Source organism: Hyperolius riggenbachi, chromosome 10, assembly GCF_040937935.1.
Source record: "Hyperolius riggenbachi isolate aHypRig1 chromosome 10, aHypRig1.pri, whole genome shotgun sequence".
Classification (NCBI taxonomy): Eukaryota; Metazoa; Chordata; class Amphibia; order Anura; family Hyperoliidae; genus Hyperolius; species Hyperolius riggenbachi.
The window spans coordinates 19387685-19407003 of NC_090655.1; the positions used below are offsets into that span (position 1 = coordinate 19387685).

The window sequence follows — 19319 nt, forward strand, 5'->3', positions numbered from 1 at the left end:
ACAGTTCAAATACCGTTATTGGTAGTCCATGCGGCAATCGCAAGTCTTTGGCGAAAGTCCCAAAATGGCGGTTGCCATGCGGCCAACAGGCCTTTGTTAGGAAGTTCCAAGAGGGAGGGTTTGCCCGCGTCCTTGCGGGCTGCCAGGATGTTACTAGGCATCAGATTGAAGGTAAAGGACCCTGGAATTTTGTGTCATGTCAGTTTTGTTCCTCACTGTAAGTGGGGGGAGTTATGACACGTACAAGTCCAGCCTTGCAATTTGAATAAGGCAATGCCCCCTTAGGCAGGGAGAGGTTTTGGGCCAATTCATATTTTGCCCGCTCTCAGCATGCCCGTAGGTAATATCAAGAACCCGAATGAATATTCACAATCAGCGTAAGTGTGTGAATCTGCTAATACCAAACACGAGGAGTCTGGATCGCTAATAGCACCATCCCCCCTTTCACCTTACTGGCACTGGTTCCGAAAGATCCAGAGGGCTGAAAATCTCTCAGGACCAGTGTCATGTGGAATCTAATAAACTCCGTGAATTTGAGGGAACTGCGATCTTGGGAACACCAGAAATATTACCAAACTGTGCCTATTTATTAAATACAGTTTCTACAGTTTTGTTGAATCTTTGGGTGCCCAGATGGCGTGATAAGGATCATTCCTGTCTCCTTTCAACTCAGGCCACAAGGCAGCTAGGTGTCGGATTCCTGGTGGGTCGGTGCCGATCAGGCTGGAGAAAGCTACAATTTATGAGCTTCTGTCAACGGATATCTACCCATCACCTGATGGATGAGGTCATAAACACCTCAGGGGGTCCCCTGTGCTGGCAGAGAATCTTTTCAACAGGAGGCTAATTCACTGACCATGAAAAGATTTCTCCAGCCCTTTGGCGAAGGGAAAAAAAAAGTGTATTTAAACCAAAAACTGTCAGTTTGGTTGGTTTGCGAAGAACTAGCGTTGGTAACTCCATGACGCATTCGATATGTCATATCGACGGCGTCAGTCAGCAAGGCCCTAATAATTCAGCTTACGTTCACCTTAAAGAGAAACTCCAGTGAAAATGATGTAGTAAAAAAGTGCTTCATTTTTTTACCATAATTATGTATTGTAATAAGTTGTTTTGAGATTTTGATCGAGTAATCTAAATATGTGATGATTTGAGCTCTCTACATAGCTAGGGCCCTGCTGTGATGAGAAGGAGAATTATCTATATTGGATGTGACGCGATTGAGATATCAAAGCTATAGATCAATTATATATGTGATATTGATAAGCTTGATTGAAAAGAAATCTTCGATTATCTAGCATAGGGGAACAAGTCTTTAGTGGTAATCTTAACATAAGACTTTGTCCAGGATGTCTATAGACTACCCCCCTCACTTGGAATGTACAGGCTAACCATCCCCCCATAGTGGAATAAGAAGCTTGGTCAAACAGATGTTTCTCATTATCTCTGGCCAAGGCATACCAGAAGATTGCCAGTTCTGGTTTCAGCCAGAATGGAACATGTGTTCTCTTTGTGATAAATGAACAGTTAACTAAAGCAGCTAGGTTCAGTAGTCGACCAATAGAGACTACAGCATTATTCGAATAGACCATCCAGAGTTAGGATTGTAATGCATTATGGGATCCTCCCATTTCATTATGTATCGAGTTTTAGGCGGGAGTCAGTCATTCCTTCTTCCTTCAGCATCACACACACACACGCACACAAGCAAACACGCAAGCTATAACAATAGGCTTTTTATAAATCTACTTACAGATTACTCAGCAATTTCATTATTTTATGTTTTGTAACTATTTATGAAGTAACTAAGATTTGTACCTTTATTGATTTATTTTTGAATATTCATGGAAGATCAATAATGCCTAAATAAACAACAACATCCTTTTAAATGATTTACTCTGGTCTCCAAAAGACTTTGTTCTTAAACTACAAATCCCACATTTAACATGTATAAATGATTTAGTCAGTGTTTGCTCATTGTAAAATCTTTCCTCTCCCCGATTTACAATCTGACATTTATTACATGGTGACATTGTTACTGTGGACAGGTTATGTAGCTGCTCCTAGCTGTTTTGGCTGTTAGAGACAGCTGTAAACAGCTATTTCCTGTCTGTGAACATTGTTACATTGTGGCAGTTTGCCCAGAGTACCGTGGTACTCAGAGCTTCTTGTGGGAGGGGTTTCAGCACAAAATCAGTCATACAGCGCCCCCTGATGGTCTGTTTGTGAAAATCATTATATTTCTCATGTAAAAGGGGGTATCAGCTACTGATTGGGATAAAGTTCAATTCTAGGTTGGAGTTTCTCTTTAAAGGAAACCGGAGATGAACACTTTGGCACAAAATAAACATATCCCCCCGATAGATTTTACAAAATAAATACTATTTTTACAAAAATAAATACTATATAAATACTATACTTGGTATTTTCGCTGCTCTGGTGTGCCATTGTTTGTGTTTTGTTTTTGTTTTTTTTTTACTAAAACTCCATGCAAAACACAGTTCATCAGAATAGCACATTATTTAGTTGGCTTTGTGCAAAATGAAATCACCATTTCTAAAAACCTCTTATGACTAACAAATCTAGATAAAAAATACATACATTTCAATATACCCTTACATTAGCTAACAAACACAGAACATTTATATCGCGCTTTTCTCCTGTCGGACTCAAAGCACCAGAGCTGCAGCCACTAGGACGCGCTCTATAGGCAGTAGCAGTGTTAGGGAGACTTGCCTAAGGTCTCCTGCTGAATACGTGCTGGCTTACTGAACAGGCAGAGCCGGGATCCGAACCCAGGTCCCCTGTGTTAGAGGCAGAGCCCTTAACTATTAGACTATCCAGCCACTACTGGATATTTAGCAGACACCGGCATAGCTCCTTCCTGGGCACCAGCAGCTCCTCCCATCTCATAACAGCTCTCTGTGATGCTGCAGTATACAGAACAGGAAAGCAGAGCCACAAGGGGGCAGGCTTGGGCTTGCATGGACATCAGAGAAGACAGACTCGGCTATAATGATTCCTGAGCAAAGCCAGGCTGAATGCTCACGTGGGGATTTTATCAGGGCTGATAACAAGCAGGCTGAGCAGTGAAGGATGAAACAGAGAGCAGAGTAGGTGTTTTCTCTAATGTTCCCACTGATAATTATGGTAAAATACATTAGGGTGCTTCGTCTCTGGTTCCCTTTAAATGCACACAGTTTGTGACTTGGATTTGGGCCAGTGAGATTTGTCAGGAAATGCATTGGATTGGTTCAGTTCCAAGCTGCATAACCTTTGCATTCAATGCGGGGTTATTAGCATCTCATTCCCCATCTGCTGCCTCTCTCCCCGTATCGGCACCCAGCAAATGCTGAGGGACTATTGATGAGTCATTCCTTAGTGTAAAACTGATGTTATTCTGATGGCTACATTTGGGTTTGGGGACACACGTGGAAGAATCAGGATGAGACCATTTATTGGCTAACTTAGAAGAAAAGGAATTTCGGCTATGAAGCCTTCCTCAGCCTATACACAGGAATCGAGTCTGAGGACGCCTTCATACCCGAAAGCTTACTCCTTTTCTTCTAAGTTAGCCAATAAATGGTATCATCAACTTCTTTCTTTTACTGATGGCTAACACGGAATAACATTCCCTTGGACACAAGTGGTTGATGGTTTAATTTAAAGGGATACTGTAGGGGGGTCGGGGGAAAATGAGTTGATCTTACCCGGGGCTTCTAACGGTCCCCAGCATACATCCTGTGCCCGCGCAGCCACTCCCCAATGCTCTGGCCCCGCCTCCCGTTCACTTCTGGAATTTCAGACTTTAAAGTCTGAAAACCACTGCGCCTGCGTTGCCGTGTCCTCGATCCCGCTGATGTCACCAGGAGCGTACTACGCAGGCCTAGTATGGCCTGTGTCTGCGCAGTACGCTCCTGGTGACATCAGCGGGAACAAGGACACAGCAATGCAAGCACAGTGGTTTTCAGACTTTAAAGTCTGAAATTCTAGAAGTGAACTGGAGGCGGGGCCGGAGCATCTGTGAGTGGCTGCGTGGGCACAGGATGTCTGCGGGGGACCATTAGAAGCCCCGGGTAAGTTCAACTCATTTTACCCCGACCCCCCCTACAGTATCCCTTTAAGGTGTACTCAAATATTTCAAAAAGGAAATACTTGCCTGAGAAGAGGCATGCCTCTGGATCCTGTAAAGCAGAGTTCCCCAAACTTTTTCGGTCAAGGGCCAGGTCAGCATACTTCAGACTGCCCTGGGGGGCCGGAACATACATAAAAAGATGTTGAAAAACACTACATGGAATCTAGGTATTGATCGCCTCCAATCATGCCTGGAGGAGAAATCCCAGCAGCAGCCATTGTCGTGCGTCGCTTGAAGAACGTCTTTGTGCAGTAGACAGTGAAGCATACCCAGGTGACAGCCTGCCGCCCAGTTGGACAGCAGTGTCACCTGATGCAGCAATTGGATTGGTAGCCAGTGAATGACTGCTAGCTGGCTTCTACAGGATGTGGATGGGTGGTGCCAGTACTGCTATTCTATATGTGGCTTGTCAGCACTGCTATGCTATGCTACAGAGGTACAGCGGACGATCTTCCTCACACTCTATGCTGCTGACACTGTCGCTAGGAGAGAGCTGAGCTGTGAGCCTCTAATCCTTATTAATATTCACTGCCGTCCCAGCTGGCCCGCCTCTTCTGAAATGCTTGTAAAGGCAGCCATATAGTGGTTGATTGCCACCAGATCGACCAAAAGGTAGATCCCTCTCTGTTTGAATCTGATCAGAGAGAGATCTAATGGCTGCCTATACACTGCAAACAGATTTTGAATCGATTCGCGACCCTGCTTCCCCGGCCAGCAGCAATACATAACCTGTCTGCCGACGCAAGTCCCAAGTGCCCACAGTCTCATTTCTTCCAGTGTACTCCTCCATCTTCGCTTTGCTTCAGTAGAGCGCCCTCTACTGTTTGAACTGCACTTTATCACAGGATGGGAGTGAGAGACAGCGGGGACTCGCGCCGGCCGGACAGGTGATGGTTCGTTATAGAGTTATTTGGGTTGAAAAGACATACGTCCATCGAGTTCAACCAGAAATAGTATTTCTGCATCTGTCGCCGCGTATCGAACGCCGCTAAGGACGCTTTCCCGACCCACCGGCGATCGAGCGAAATATTCCGCCTGGGCAGATCGACGGAATCTATCAACTTTGGATGGAAATAGGTCGTTTGGTCTGCGTTTGCATTATCAATTTCACAGCAGATTCGATCAGTGATCGAATCTTATATCTATCGGTGGGAAATCGTGCTAGTGTATGGGCACCTTAAGACACTACGTTTTTGCTTTGCTGTTGGTTATTGCCAGTATTAGGGATTGTGTGCATAAGCCTTTGTTTTAGTATTTGTTCTATGTTTCACAGCCAAAGCATTTTAGTACTTACAAGGCCATGAATGCTCAGAAATTTTATAAAGCAGTGCTAAGCCTACATTATAGTTCCATTTCAGTCATTTCAGTTGGATTTGTTATAGAAGCTCCAAGCCCTACATTTCCGTCCCGCCCCACAGGTATGTATTAGTATGCTGCCCTGGCAGTTAGGCGCAGGGCAAGCCAAATGATGGCTCACCGTGCTGACGCTGAATCACCATACTATTTCCTGTCTGAGGCGTAGCAACTCAGAGGGAGAAGTAATTCTGGTCTGGCAATCGCCGGAACCACAAATTACCTTTACACAGGGGGTGGACTAGAGCATTGCAGCCATAGCCGCACCGTCATCTGGCACTACGCCTCTCCGTGTGTGTGCGCACCAGGGATCAGCTGGGTTCAAACTTACCCATGAGCTTACTTCTTTAACCTGCACCACACTGCGTCATGTGACTACTACGCTTCCTCCTTTCGGGCTGGAGGAGGAAGGGTAGTAGTCACGTGACATGCCGTGGGACTGGTTAAGGAAGAAGGCTGCTGGGTAAGTTTAACATGCCCCCCTCCCGCACACACACCCGCTCAGGTGTTGTAATTCGATGAAATCCGAATGAAACTCATTCGGATTTTATCCGGGCAAAAAGGAAAGATACACTAATAATTGGGAGCAGCTGACCAGAAATAAATCAATCAAACATAGCAAAGAAATGAACAGCGCTACTTAAAAACAGATGAGTGCTTACCTGCAAAAAAGTGCACACCCCACTCATGGGATTCAAATACACAATGAGCATACACATGACCTGTCTACCACTTGGAGGATGTTAGTTTCCACTAACACCTTGCATGCAATTTGTTAGGTACTTGTCCCTCCCACTGTCGAAGAAGTCTTTCCTCCATGGGAGGGGACCTAACACTAACTAAATTCTACCTATGCATATGCATAGCCTGGGCGCGCTACCAGTAAAGTTAAGAATTGCGCAAAAAAAGTTTGTAGTTTCTGGGGGGGCTCAGCGCATCTCTGAGCTGAGGCCATTCAGAGGCGGCCTGGTGATGCGCTGATCCCACTTTTTTTGCGCAATTCTTAACTTTACTGGTAGCGCGCCCAGGCTATGCATATGCATAGGTAGAATTTAGTTAGTGTTAGGTCCCCTCCCATGGAGGAAAGACTTCTTCGACAGTGGGAGGGACAAGTACCTAACAAATTGCATGCAAGGGGTTAGTGGAAACTAACATCCTCCAAGTGGTAGACAGGTCATGTGTATGCTCATTGTGTATTTGAATCCCATGAGTGGGGTGTGCACTTTTTTGCAGGTAAGCACTCATCTGTTTTTAAGTAGCGCTGTTCATTTCTTTGCTATGTTTTAAAAAGAAAAGATACCGAGAGCCCAATCTAGTGTAGGATGTACTGGATAGGAGAGAACAATGAAAGTAAGTAAAGTAATACTCACAAACCAGGGTTACCCTTTAGGCAACCACTGTAATTGCAGGTGGGGAGATTTAAAGGTGTATTTATGACAGCTGGCGGTTCAATACTCCGTTGTTTAGTTCCTGAAGACGCAGGAATATACCTGTGAAACGCGTTGCAACCCCTTGTTTTTTGCAGTATGTTAATAAATAGGTTTTCACGGAAACTGACAGTTTTATGCCTGCTTTTGGGAGGCGAGTCCACCACAGCCTCCATAGCAATTTTTAAAACTTTAACACATTTTATCCTGTTGGCGCCTCTGTTCACCGTTTACAAATTTTATCCGGTGGTCACAGATGACGCGCTTCGCTGTCCTGCTCCACCCGGTTAGATTTTTCTGCCACCCGGCTGAAAATTTTTTGGGGAAGAACACTGCAAGGGTTTGTTGGAAATCTGATCGGGGCCCCTCTCCTCTTCTAACATGAACACGGCTGTACTGCGCAGTTTGCTGGGCTGCTCCTGCGGTGGCAGGCAGGGCTGTGGAGCCAGAGCAGTTTTGGTACCTGGAATCGGTGGTTTCATAAACTGAGGAGTCGGATGATTTTTGTAGCGACTCCACAGCCCTGGTGGCAGGAATGAGGAGGACACGGGAAGCCGTATAGGATCAAGAGGCTTCCCTCTTTTTAGGAATTTCCTTTTTGACCAGAGCTTCATCTCGGGTTCACTTTAAACACCAGAATAATGATTGAACTTTGCGTTCCACGTTAATGGTTGTGAGATTTAGGTTGGATGGAGGTTCAGCTATCTCGTTCCAGAGTCCTCGAGAAACTTCTGAACTTTGTGGTTGATTCTGCTGTTTAAATTCTAGCTGCTGCACCTCTGTGGCACATCACTGTCCCTGACATGTCTCTGCTCTGTCTCTAAGGTGCGGCAAGGACTGAAGACCTACTCCAACTGGCCAACGTACCCACAGCTGTATGTGAAGGGCGAGCTCATAGGAGGCCTAGACATTATAAAGGTAAACTCTTCATTTGCTTGTAAGACCGTGCCTTGGCTGTTGGTAAACCACCTGCAAGCACTGCTATTCAGTCGCAACCTGTTCCAAATGTGCCGACTAAAACCACACTAAGCCACCTGACAACACTAAAGAAATAATGAAGTTGTTACGTAGGTAAAAAACACGCACACACGCACCATTTCCTGGTTAGTGGCCATGTTTTTTGTTTGTAAATACTGCCTAAAACTGGTATTTTTTTATTGTACAAATCGGACAGTACAGATTCTCTTTAAGTAAGACTAATAGATGGATTCAGGGCAAGCAGAGGCAGTGTAGCAAAACATGTACATCTAAAGGGATGCGTCAAGGTGTACAGAGGCGCCGAAAGTATAAAAGTAGCTAAAAAGTTTAAAATGTTTTGGTTGCGGTGGTGGACCAGCTAACCATAAACGGACGACAAGGCTGTCGATTTTCAAAATATACACAATTTATTCAAATGCTCCAAGTAAAATCTAAAGGGAAGTTGGGATGCCTCTTATATTGTAATGCTGTCTCCGAAAAGAGAACAACATGTAACACCACAGGCAACAGTAGTTGCCTGTGTTGTTAAAAAATAATAAATACATAAAAGCCTGCATTCGGTATTTCAGACTTGTGTGCTAATTCATAAAACATTTTCACAGGTGCGATAGAGTGCGGTAATTTACCGAAGCCCAACTGTCGGTAACATCAGAAGAGTATTCTGATGTTACCGACAGTTTGGCTTCGGTAATTTACCGCACTCTATCGCACCTGTGAAAATGTTTTAATCTAGCACACAAAAGTCTGAAATAGAAAAAAATCTGGTCGGGGAAAATACCGCATTTTGGTAACGCACAGCTTTTTAAGAATTGATCCCATAGTGTATTCTCACAAATATGACAACCAAACTTTTCTTACGAGTACGGCCTGTGCATGTCCCATTCCATCTGCTATGATCTGCCCTTACCATGTTTGTCAAGTGCTGAGTTGCATATAGTGATTACTATTTGTAATTCTGGCATTCACTTGCTTCACATTTACAATTCGTACAATTTCGTGTTGACGAAATCCATAAAAAAACAGGATAAAGGGGAAGAGGCGCCCAGAGAAGATAAAATACGTTAAAAACAAATAAAATTAAAAACAGTGAGGTGGCTTACCTCTATGAAGACAAATTCAGGTATTAATAGAATTTTATTGCGCTGGCAACGCGTTTCGTGGGTGCATACCCACTTCCTCAGGCCAAATAGCAGTGCCTAATAGTGCTTGTAGCCACAAATAGAGGCGCCTTAATTGTGGCTACAAGCACTATTAGGCACTGCTAATAGTAATAAAAGTGGGTTCAGGTATTAATACGTTAATTTGTCTTCATTGAGGTAAGCCACCTCACTTTTTTTCATTTTGTTCTTAATGCATTTTATCTTCTCTGGGTGCCTCTTTCCCCTTTATCTTGTGCCTTCACCTTCCTTTCGGAGGGGATCAACCCTCTTTGACCAATTTAGGTCATTTGAGGTTTACTTTTTATCAAGAGTGCGACCATCACCTGATGGTCACCCGAGTGGAGTCAGAATTATACATCTCTACCTGGTCGGTTGCCCTTCTGCAACCCACCTTTGTGAGTATAATCCACCCGTATATTTTATATACTTCTGGTACTGTGACATACTGCACCATTTGGGCTTTTGTTGTCTCTGTGTTTTCTTTTTGCAGGGCGCAATTTTTATTATCCTTACTTTTTGTCCCCATAAAAAAAGTCAGCGTTAAAACTATCGTGATGTGCTAACCTGACTTTGGACATTTGCTATATCTTTTTGGTGTTGCTTGGCACCCAGGTTACGCACCCACCACTTTGGCGACGTGCGCCATTTCCAAAAACCTCTCATCCTAAAATCAAAGCAGAAATCAATGGAGGCCATGCATGAAATGGAGGCGTCGTGAAAAAAGGGTGCAGGATAAAGCTGAAATCTTTATTTTTCCGTACGGAGTACTAAAATATTAGTTTAAAGCGGATCCGAGATGAATAACTAACTATGACTAAGTAACTTGTCTACGTATCTTATCTAACGTTTGATAGTTTACACAGCAAATTGTAGCTGCAAACAGCTTTAACAGTCTTATGATTATTTCTTCCTGTGATACAATGAGGGCAGCCATGTTTTGTTTGTCACATTATACACAGGCAAGCTGCAACTGCATCTCCAGCCCTCGGCTCACTCCCCTCTCCTCTGCCTCTGAAATCTCTGGCTAGTAACCTCCTCCTGACCAGACTGCGCTCCCATAAGCCCTTGCTACATGGAGTGCCAAGGCACTTTGAGCTGTGGGTGAGGCTTGCAAACTATACATAAGGAACACAATTATGCAATGAATAAAAGTTTATTTCGGATCCACTTTAAAAAGAAATATGGCTTAAAATTGGCAATTGTTTCTAAGGTAATTTTTTAACAATTTTAAACATTTCAAAGCTTTTTACTGCTAAAACCTAACCCTACTCTTACGCAGAACCATCCCTCCATTAATGCATAATCCTACCCCCCGGTGGTACCTAGCCCTAGCACAACCCCCGCTGGTGGTGCCTAACCCTAAGATCCCCCCCCCTGGTGGTGTATATTCCAAAAACCTCCCTTCCTAACCCTGAACCCACCTTTCTCCACTGCATACGATAATTAACGAAATTTTCAAAACAAATGTAAAAATGATTTTAAAAAGTAGAATATCAAAATGCTTAAAAAGTTACTATGAAAAATGCACAAAAATAATTGTCAAAACAAATTTCATAACGATATTTTTCATGCCATTAATTCTGATAGCAAAAAAATCGGTTAGACGGGTGCGGTGCCTGGCGCCCAAATCATCTAGTTTTACGCCCAATAGCTGATATTTAACATTAGAGTGAATGGCGGCGTCCGATTTGTCCTCTTATATGCGCCCAATTTTCCTGCCTCCAGCAGAGGACTTGCTGTGTATAAAGAAGATGTTACATAAAGCTACACTAGACAGTACCGCTACTTATATTTGCTGTGTTTTTTCCCATTGTTCTTGCAGGAGTTGAAGGAGAGCGGAGAGTTGACTTCAGTGCTGAAGGGATGACATTACAGTATTGCCGTGCCATATAGAGGATATATTATACACGTGATCATTCTGAGACAGCGGGGCTCTCTCGCCCTGTAACCGGACCTCAGCGCGTCTTCCTTCTCTCTCTTCTCTGATAGGTCAGGGCCTGTACAGGATACAAGGGGGGTGGGGTGGGGTGGGGGTGGGGGGGCACGTATGCTCCTGAGCATTCATGTGAAAAGTACCGTACTCAAGGAATCTTTTAATTTAATAAAACCGTGTTAAAGTTGTACCGTTTTATTTACTTTTTTTTTATTTCAATATTTAAGAATTTTTCAATTCTTGCCAAAAAGTTAAGCTTTTCCTACACTGCATTTTGATTTTATCCTTCACTGCATACTATTTGTTTTTTACGGTGGCCTTTTCTTGAAAGCGGAAGCATGCATAAAATTGCTCTTGCTGCCTTCCTAATTTATTCCTTTGGAGTACGTATGTTCTGGCTGCGTGTAGTTTTGGAGTAGGGAGAAGCCAAAAGACTGCTCTCTCTGTGCTGGGAATCTCGGGGACTCTAAAAAATGCCCCCTACTGCTTACCGTATACTCGAGTACGAGCTCAGTTTTTGGGACCAAAAAAGTTGACCAAAAATTGGAATCTCTGCTTCTACTCGAGTCATGTGCAAATATTGTGCACCTCCACCACAATATGAGCATATAAACTGCGAAAAATGGAGGTGAGCAGTGGCGGCTGTCCCCCCTTAGCCATGTGCAGCGGGCAGCTGGTACCTTGTGGCTGTGCTAACATCCACCTGCCAGAGAGGAACTTGTGGGAAACCTCCATGTCCGTGTACGAGTGTCCCCTTCGGCATATGGTGGTGCTTCTTTTGGCTATTGGTCCACGCCATCAACATTCCTCTGCAGCTTGTCAGTCCCATTCCTATGATGCACCCTAATCGCGCCTCTTATCGTGTGCGGCGCTCCAGGAGTCAAAGAGATGGGATTGCAGCTGACAGGCAGAGGGATCCAGGAGCAGAGCAGGCCGGAGAAGTTCTGGGTGTCAAAAATAAAGAGGTTCAAGTTCCACCTGTGAAACATTGGCAACATTCAATTGAGGAGACTTCAACGGTCTTGGTGAATGACATAATCATCTCATGCCTGGATCACTGTAACATCCTCTCCTCTCGAGACTTTTATCTCTACAGTCAGATGTGAACACTGCTACTAAACAAGTCTACCATTCCTGCTGATCTGCTGCCCGTCTCAGCCAGTCTTTCGCTTCCGGTTTATCAGGAAATTAGATTCCTTCTAACGCCTTCAAATAAATCCATGAGTCATGTCCTAACTCTGGTCTCATACACAAATATGTTTGAGGTGCTAGTAATTCCAAATTGTACACTGGGCCAATGAATTGCCCTTCCTGCTAAATTTTGTTTGGCTTAAGTCCAAGCTGCAGGCAAGCTGGAATTGACCTCTCATTGACCATCTCTAATATGTATCGTAAACGGCTTCTTGTGCTCCTTCAGTAATCTATCTTTGTCTTCACCACCTCCCATGTGTGGCTCCAATTCAGTGGAAAACTCTCTCTTCTGATAACTTTTTATTTTTTCCTCCACTTTATGTAAATCTGAAGATGCAATAAACTTGTGGTATGACAAATAGTTTTTGTAGTATAGATAATAAATAGACCATTAGTAGCAAAGAAGAGTCTCATATTTTTATTTTCAGTTATATAGCTTTATTTATAACATTGTATCAGACTGTAAAAAAGAGGGGGGCACCAAGAGCCCAATAGGCAAAACAAAGGGTTGGATTTGAACAGTATATAGTGTATATACTCACAAGTGTGGGTTACCGCCTAGGTAACCACTGTACAGGCAGGTGAGGAGATTAGACCTGTCCTCACAGAGGCGCTTATCGTGACCTTGAGACTAAACTGTGTACTCCTATCTGTTGCCTGAGGAAGCGGGAATATGCCCTTGGAAACGCGTTGCGCTGTTTGTTTTGGAGTACATGAATAAACCTGTTGTATAAAAACTGACAGTATCCTGTCTACTTCGGGAGGGTGAGTCCACCACCACCTCCTGAGGATTTTAAACTTTTTAATACTTTTTATCCTTTTGGCGCCTGTTTACTCTAATGCTGGATCCACACGGTGCGTTCGCGCACTCGATTTCCCGCTCTATTCCCGTCGATTTGTTTATTTCCGACATGTCCAATTTGGATTTCGATGGATCGTTAGGTCGATTCGCATGCAAAGTATGCCAAATCGACTTAACGATCCATCGAAATCCAAATCGGACATGTTGCAAATAAACGAATCGACGGGAATCGAGCGGGAAATCGAGTGCGCGAACGCACCGTGTGGATCCAGCATTATATTGTATCAGACTATCACAGTTGCAGATTAGAATCCACACTGTCTTTTAAGCTGTAAAAGAAGCAGAACGACCCTTTGAACTTTTCTTCAGTAAAACCTTATCACAAGCTGTCTCTCACTGTTTCTTGGCTGTTTAAGCTTTTCAGAAAATTGGACTGAGTTCGACCTAGTTGGGTTAGAGAACTCAGAGAAGCGCTTTTGCACAGATGACAACTCTAGTTTCTTAACGCTTCCTGTACTGGAAAACAACATGAGACTCTCTTCTTTGCTACAAATGTTCTATTTACACATACAATTTAGTATCTCATAAGTTTATTTTCGCTTCAGATTTGCTTTAACGTGTTTAAAGTGAACCAGAGAGGAAGCACCCTCATGTATTTTATTATTATATATATATCAGTGGGAACATTAGAGAAAACACCTACCCTGCTCTCTGCTTCATTCCTCACTGCTCAGCCTGCTTGTTTCAGCCCTGATAAAATCCCTGACTGAGCATTCAGGCTGGCTTTGCTCATTATAGCAGAGCCGCAAGAAGGCAGGCTTGGGCTTGAAAAGACAGACTCGGCTATGATGATTCCTGAGCAAAGCCAGACTGAATGCTCAGCCAGGGATTTTATCAGGGCTGATAAGAAGCAAGCTGAACAGTTAAAAATTAAACAGAGTGGCGGGTAGGTGGTTAATGTTCCCACTGATATATATGGTAAAATACATGAGGGTGCTTCTTCTCTGGTTCACTTTAAAGAGTCACTCAAAACCAATTTAATCAGAATAGTATACCCATGCTGTTCTCTACTCTAACCATCATTAGCAACTTACAATCAACCTCTCCTGATACTTATATTTCAATCCATTTTTATTGAATTTTCAAAAAGAACAAGACATATCAACAAATAAGTTTTGTGGTACATCGTTAGTCATGCAGGAAAACAAGTTACAATGACCTCTCCTGATACTTAAAAGCTCATACACACATACCAAAAATCTGTCCAACTATCTTCCAAACTTGTCTGGTGGAAGATGAGTTGGGTGTGTGTACTGCTGGCAAGCAACCAGATGACCAACTAATAACAGGTTGTTTGCCAGATCCAACCGGTGGATCAATCTGACCAACTATCATGCACGCTGGCTACGTGTGTAGAAGTCTGTTGAACAATTTTGTAGTTTTTGTGCAGTTTGCCGTTTAGCTTGCACGCAAAGTATTTAAGCGGTGGGTTGTTTAGTTGCTTGGCGTGTGTGTACGTACTTGTCAGGTAAACAACTTGTTGGTCATGTTGTGCAGTTGGTTGTGCTTTAAGTGGGGCGTGTGTATGAGTATTTGATGTATTCTTTGTTCCCCCAACTCTTACATTGTAAACTTGATATGGACCAGGGTCCTCTTTGCTCTTTATTACAACTTCCTAAATTGTAAGCCTGCTAAGGAAGGTTGTCTTCTCCTCCTTGAGTATCCTGTGTTCCTCCTCTTCTTAGGTTATAAGCCTGATGTAGCAGTTTGTCTTCTCTTAGTACAGGGTTGTCCAAACACTGGCCCACGGGCCAAATACAGCCCGCAGAGCCTCATTGTGTGGCCCCTGAAGCTCCCATTAGTTTTAATATAAAGTGGCCTGCGGGCCACTGCTGCTCTGCCTCTCCCCCTTTGCTGTCTCGTAGTCCCATTGTAATTCCTATAGGATTACAAAAAAACCAAGAGATGCAGATGCAGGAGATCTGATTGAAGAAGAGGAAGACCAGAGGCTGATAAGTAAAGGGAGTGTTTGTGTGTGCTCACAGAGGGAAGACGGAAGGGGGCATGGAGAGAGCAGGCACAGAAGGGGACAGTAGGAGGCATCGGGGGAGAGTAGGTATAAAGGGGAATAGGAGAAGTCAGAGAAGATCGAAGGAGGCACAAAGGGACCATAGATGGAGAGGAAGGTGCACAGGAGGATATGAGAAGGTACACTGGGGAACAGAAGGCATGAGGAGGATATGAGAATGCACTTGGGGCACCGAAGGATATGAGGAGGGATATAGGACATGAGGGAGCACAGAGGGGACATAGGACATGAGGAGACATGGGGCACGGAACAACATCAGGAGAATATGAGTAGGCACACGGGGCATAGGAAGGCAGAGGAGATGAGGAGGCACAGAGAGAGACATGAGTGGGACGGGCACCATTGGGGGGGGGGGGGGGTTGGAGCACAGTATTCCAACTGTAGCTTGCTTCACATCTGATAACCTTAAAGCTAGAGAAACTGGGGAGAAGCAGGCATATACTGCCAAAGCCTGCACAGTAGTGCCCAACTCCAGCGACCCGCGAGAGGAGGCCAAGGTGCATTTAGGTAGAATGTGGGGCAAGAAGAAGGGGGGGGGGGGGCATCAGGACAGGCGACAGTATATCCCTGCTCCCCCCCCCCCCCCTGTTTCTCTAGCTCAGGGGTCTCAAACTCAATTTACCCGGGGGCCGCAGGAGGCAAAGTCAGGATGAGGCTGGGCCGCATAAGGGAGTTCACGTGTCCCCGCCGCAAAATGAGGGCTGCAGAGCCCCCAAATCGCCCCGAGGGGCAATCCGCCGGCATTTCCTGGAAGGGGCAGAGCTTTCAGCTTCAGCTCTGCCCCTCCTGACGTCAATCGCGGCGGATTGGAAAATAGGAAAAAATGCCAGGAATCTTCATACAGCCATATTGCGGCTGTATAGCGATCCCTGGCCAAAGCGCTGCGTCTGCGTATGGACCCCCTGGAAACCCTGTCAGGAAATGTATTGCTCTTTCTTTTGATACATGTAAAATTACACTACTGTTAGGCTTGCTACTAAAAGTGACATTTACCGCATTTAAAAGTATACTATTTTCCTTCGAAACTTTAAAATCGATTTTCTCAAAAACTATAAGGTCTTTTTGAAAAATTGTTTTTTCCTCCTATTCCTAATGATCTCCTTAACATATCCTGCAAATTTAGGGTTTCTAGCATTTAAGGTGGATTTGCTATTAACCATTAAAGTTGGCAGGTTTTTAAATGTGTATTTTTTTCCTTTGCAACTTTAAAATCGATTTTCTCAAAAACTATAAGGCCGATTTGAAAATTTTTTTTTTCCTCTTGTAGCCACTGGTGGCCCCTACAAGCTCTGGGGTCCTGGGGCCACAAAATATTGTATCGAGGGCCGCGAGTTTGAGACCCCTGCTCTAGCTTGTTTCACAGCTTGCATTGATGTGTCATCCTGGATGAGCTGCACTACCTGAGCTACTTGTGGGGGTTGTAGACTCCGTCTCTTGCTACCACTAGAGTGAAAGCACCGCCAGCATTCAAAAGTGACCAAAACATCAGCCAGAAAGCAAAGGAACTGAGAAGTGGTTTGTGGTCACCACCTGCAGGACTACTCCTTTACTGGGGATGTCTTACTAAATGCTAATTGCTTTAATGCAAAATGCTGTTGCCATGTGCCAAGGTAATTCGCCAAGAAAGGGACGATCTACCACAGAGCGATCTCCAACGGCCACCCACCGTCACCTTGCCTGTATCACCGCTGTATAGATGCATCGCTATGCTGTTGCCTAGAAATGTCTGTACAGCATTGGGGTCTACAAACTGCGCCATAGCAAATCACTACAGACACAGACTGGCGATAATGATGTGCTATACTGTATGCCCAACTAGTGATGAAATATGTATGTGTATGGTATTTTAATCAGGAAAGGTCAAATAATGTATTTTGAGGTGTTTTAAAACCATGTCACTTGTCATGTGAAAATTAGGGAGGGCGAAACTTGGAAAAAATGTGATTTTTCGTTGACACCTCATTTTCCCCGATAAAATGCCTATAAAATTACTTAGGTGGCATAAATAATAAAACAGTATTGCGGTAACAATCCTACTTAATAAGACGCAAATGTCTGCGTCCCATGTCCCTGTGTGTGTCCTTTTTTGTTGTGCGCATGTGCAGGGAGGGATGCAGAGACACTGAGGAGGAGAGCTGGGGGAATGACGTGGTGGGGGGCCAGGAGGGGTGGGAATGTGCGCGGCGGATTAGCGGAGACGGACCTAGCCCGTTTTTTAAATGGGCTAAGGTCACTAGTATTAAAGATTATATTAAAAGCTATAGGCTTGCTACACACCAGCGGTTCTGGATTCTTGCCTGGCTTACAGGGGTGAAAAGGGATAATTTGCATATTTAGTAGTGGTACAATGTGGGTAACCACAAATGTTCACTTCTAGCTGAATTATTGCAAATTTCCTTCTACTTTAAGAAGGCACATTTCACCAAGCATTGCTTATTAGTAGGAGGGTTTTTCGGTCTCTTTTATCCCCCTATACATTCCTAGTGGTTTGGGGCACCCCGAGCTGCTTGGTTACTCTGCTGTAACAATAGTGACACAACTGATATGCCAAGATTGTCAGTAATCTTAACGGGGAGAAATCCAGTGAACAGTGGTGCTCATCCGGATTCCGGATATCCGAATTACCTCCAATAAACCGAACTTTTTCAGCTATTCGACCTTAGATTCGGATTCCAGATTTCTGTGGAAATCCGAATAGCACTACGCGGATTTATCCGCAATCCGGATATTCGGTCGGATATCCGAATCCGGGTACTGTAACCATAGAGATGACTTTCATGACGTCATTGAGCCAATCAGAGGGCTCCCAGCAGAAGCCCTAGCAACCAATCACAGAGGGGCCAGCCCCCCCTGTATATAAAGCCGCGGCCATGTTGAGGGAACTCGTCCTTGCTTTGTGACTGCTCACTGAGAGATACTCCAGTGCTGTTTGGCAAGTTCTTTCCACTGTGTTAAACCCAGCGTTTTTTGCACATAAAGACCTGTACTATACCACTCTTTTATTGTTTAGCTAGCTTGTATTGTGATTTTAGTTAGTGCGTGTGACAGTCTCTGCTGCAGCCTGCAGCAGCTCTGCAAGTTAGGTGTCTGTGGTGTTTGTGCACACAGGCCAGGCCTGTGCTATTAGCCTTAGCTACAGTATATCTTAGTATATCATTTCTGCTGCGCTGCTGAGTGTCAGTGTGTGTGACAGATAGACCGTTAGTGTGCACACTGTCTTCTTCTACTCTGCTGTCTGTCACTCCGTGCTGATTCATCAAAGTCCAACACTGATTTCAATAAAGTGCAAGTACCCCACATCCATCTGGTGACATCATCATCACACAAACTTGCACTATGTCTGCTGGAACTGGCACCCGGGGGAAGGGCATCAAGGGCAAGAAGACATTGCTGGCACCGTCACCGCCAGCAGTTCTGCCGCACCAGTGTCCATTCCGCCGCTAGCCACTGGCCATGGACGCACTCCTCACCCAGCTGATAGGGGGAGTCACACTGCAGATGCGCAGCAGCGTGTAGCAGCCATTTTTCAGCAGGGTCGGTGCCGCAAATTGGAGGAGAAAGACGCCGAGCCTGTGATGCAGCTGATGGTGGATGAGCAGGCCACCACCAGCTCTACAACAGACATCTCCACCCCCACCACCACTCCTGTTCACAGGAGCAGCAGCAGCCACCCAGCAGTGCATGGGGACTTGTCGGTCATCATGTCGACCCCAGCGGGCAGCCTCACCTCAGTCAGTGCGCTCTTTACTCCAGGCACCGCGAGCACAATCAGGGCTGTTACCAGCGCGTTTGTGGAGGATATTCTGGGCACAATGGCGTAAGTGGAGGAGTCACAGATGGTGACGGTGAATGTTGGGGGGGAGAGAGTCCTTGCCTGATGTGTCAGCAGAAGAGGAGTTTGGAGGGGGTCATCAACATCCCAGCAATTGTTTGAGGAGGGGGAGTATGATGCTGATAATAATGACAAGATGAAGGACCGGGACCACCAACCACAAGCTCTGAGTCTGAGGAGTAAGATGCATCCGTGGATCTGGCACGGAGGATCAGCATCGCTAACATTGGTAGGAGCAGCAGTGGACGTGGAATTCGGGACCCCCAGCCTGCTGCTTCATCTTCTGCCGCTACCACCAGCCGCACCACTCAACCCCAGGCCCCAACCACCGCAGGGAAAAAAAAGCAGCAGCAGCCCAATCAGGGCGTAAGGGAAAATTCCAATCCCCAATCTGGCGTTTTTTTGAGTTGCCCTCAGTG

At 44.9% G+C, this 19319-nt stretch overlaps 1 protein-coding gene across 1 annotated transcript in view; it reads left to right on the top strand.

Moving 5' to 3' along the window:
• The window catches only part of GLRX3 (glutaredoxin 3), an 89107-nt gene extending 77931 nt beyond the window's left edge, over positions 1 to 11176 (top strand). Inside the window, exons 10-11 of the mRNA XM_068258559.1 lie at positions 7741 to 7833; positions 10876 to 11176. Of these exons, the coding sequence (XP_068114660.1) occupies positions 7741 to 7833; positions 10876 to 10920 (138 nt within the window). The 3' untranslated portion in view covers positions 10921 to 11176. The remainder of the gene's footprint in view (positions 1 to 7740; positions 7834 to 10875) is intronic.
• Positions 11177 to 19319: the final 8143 nt, after the last annotated feature.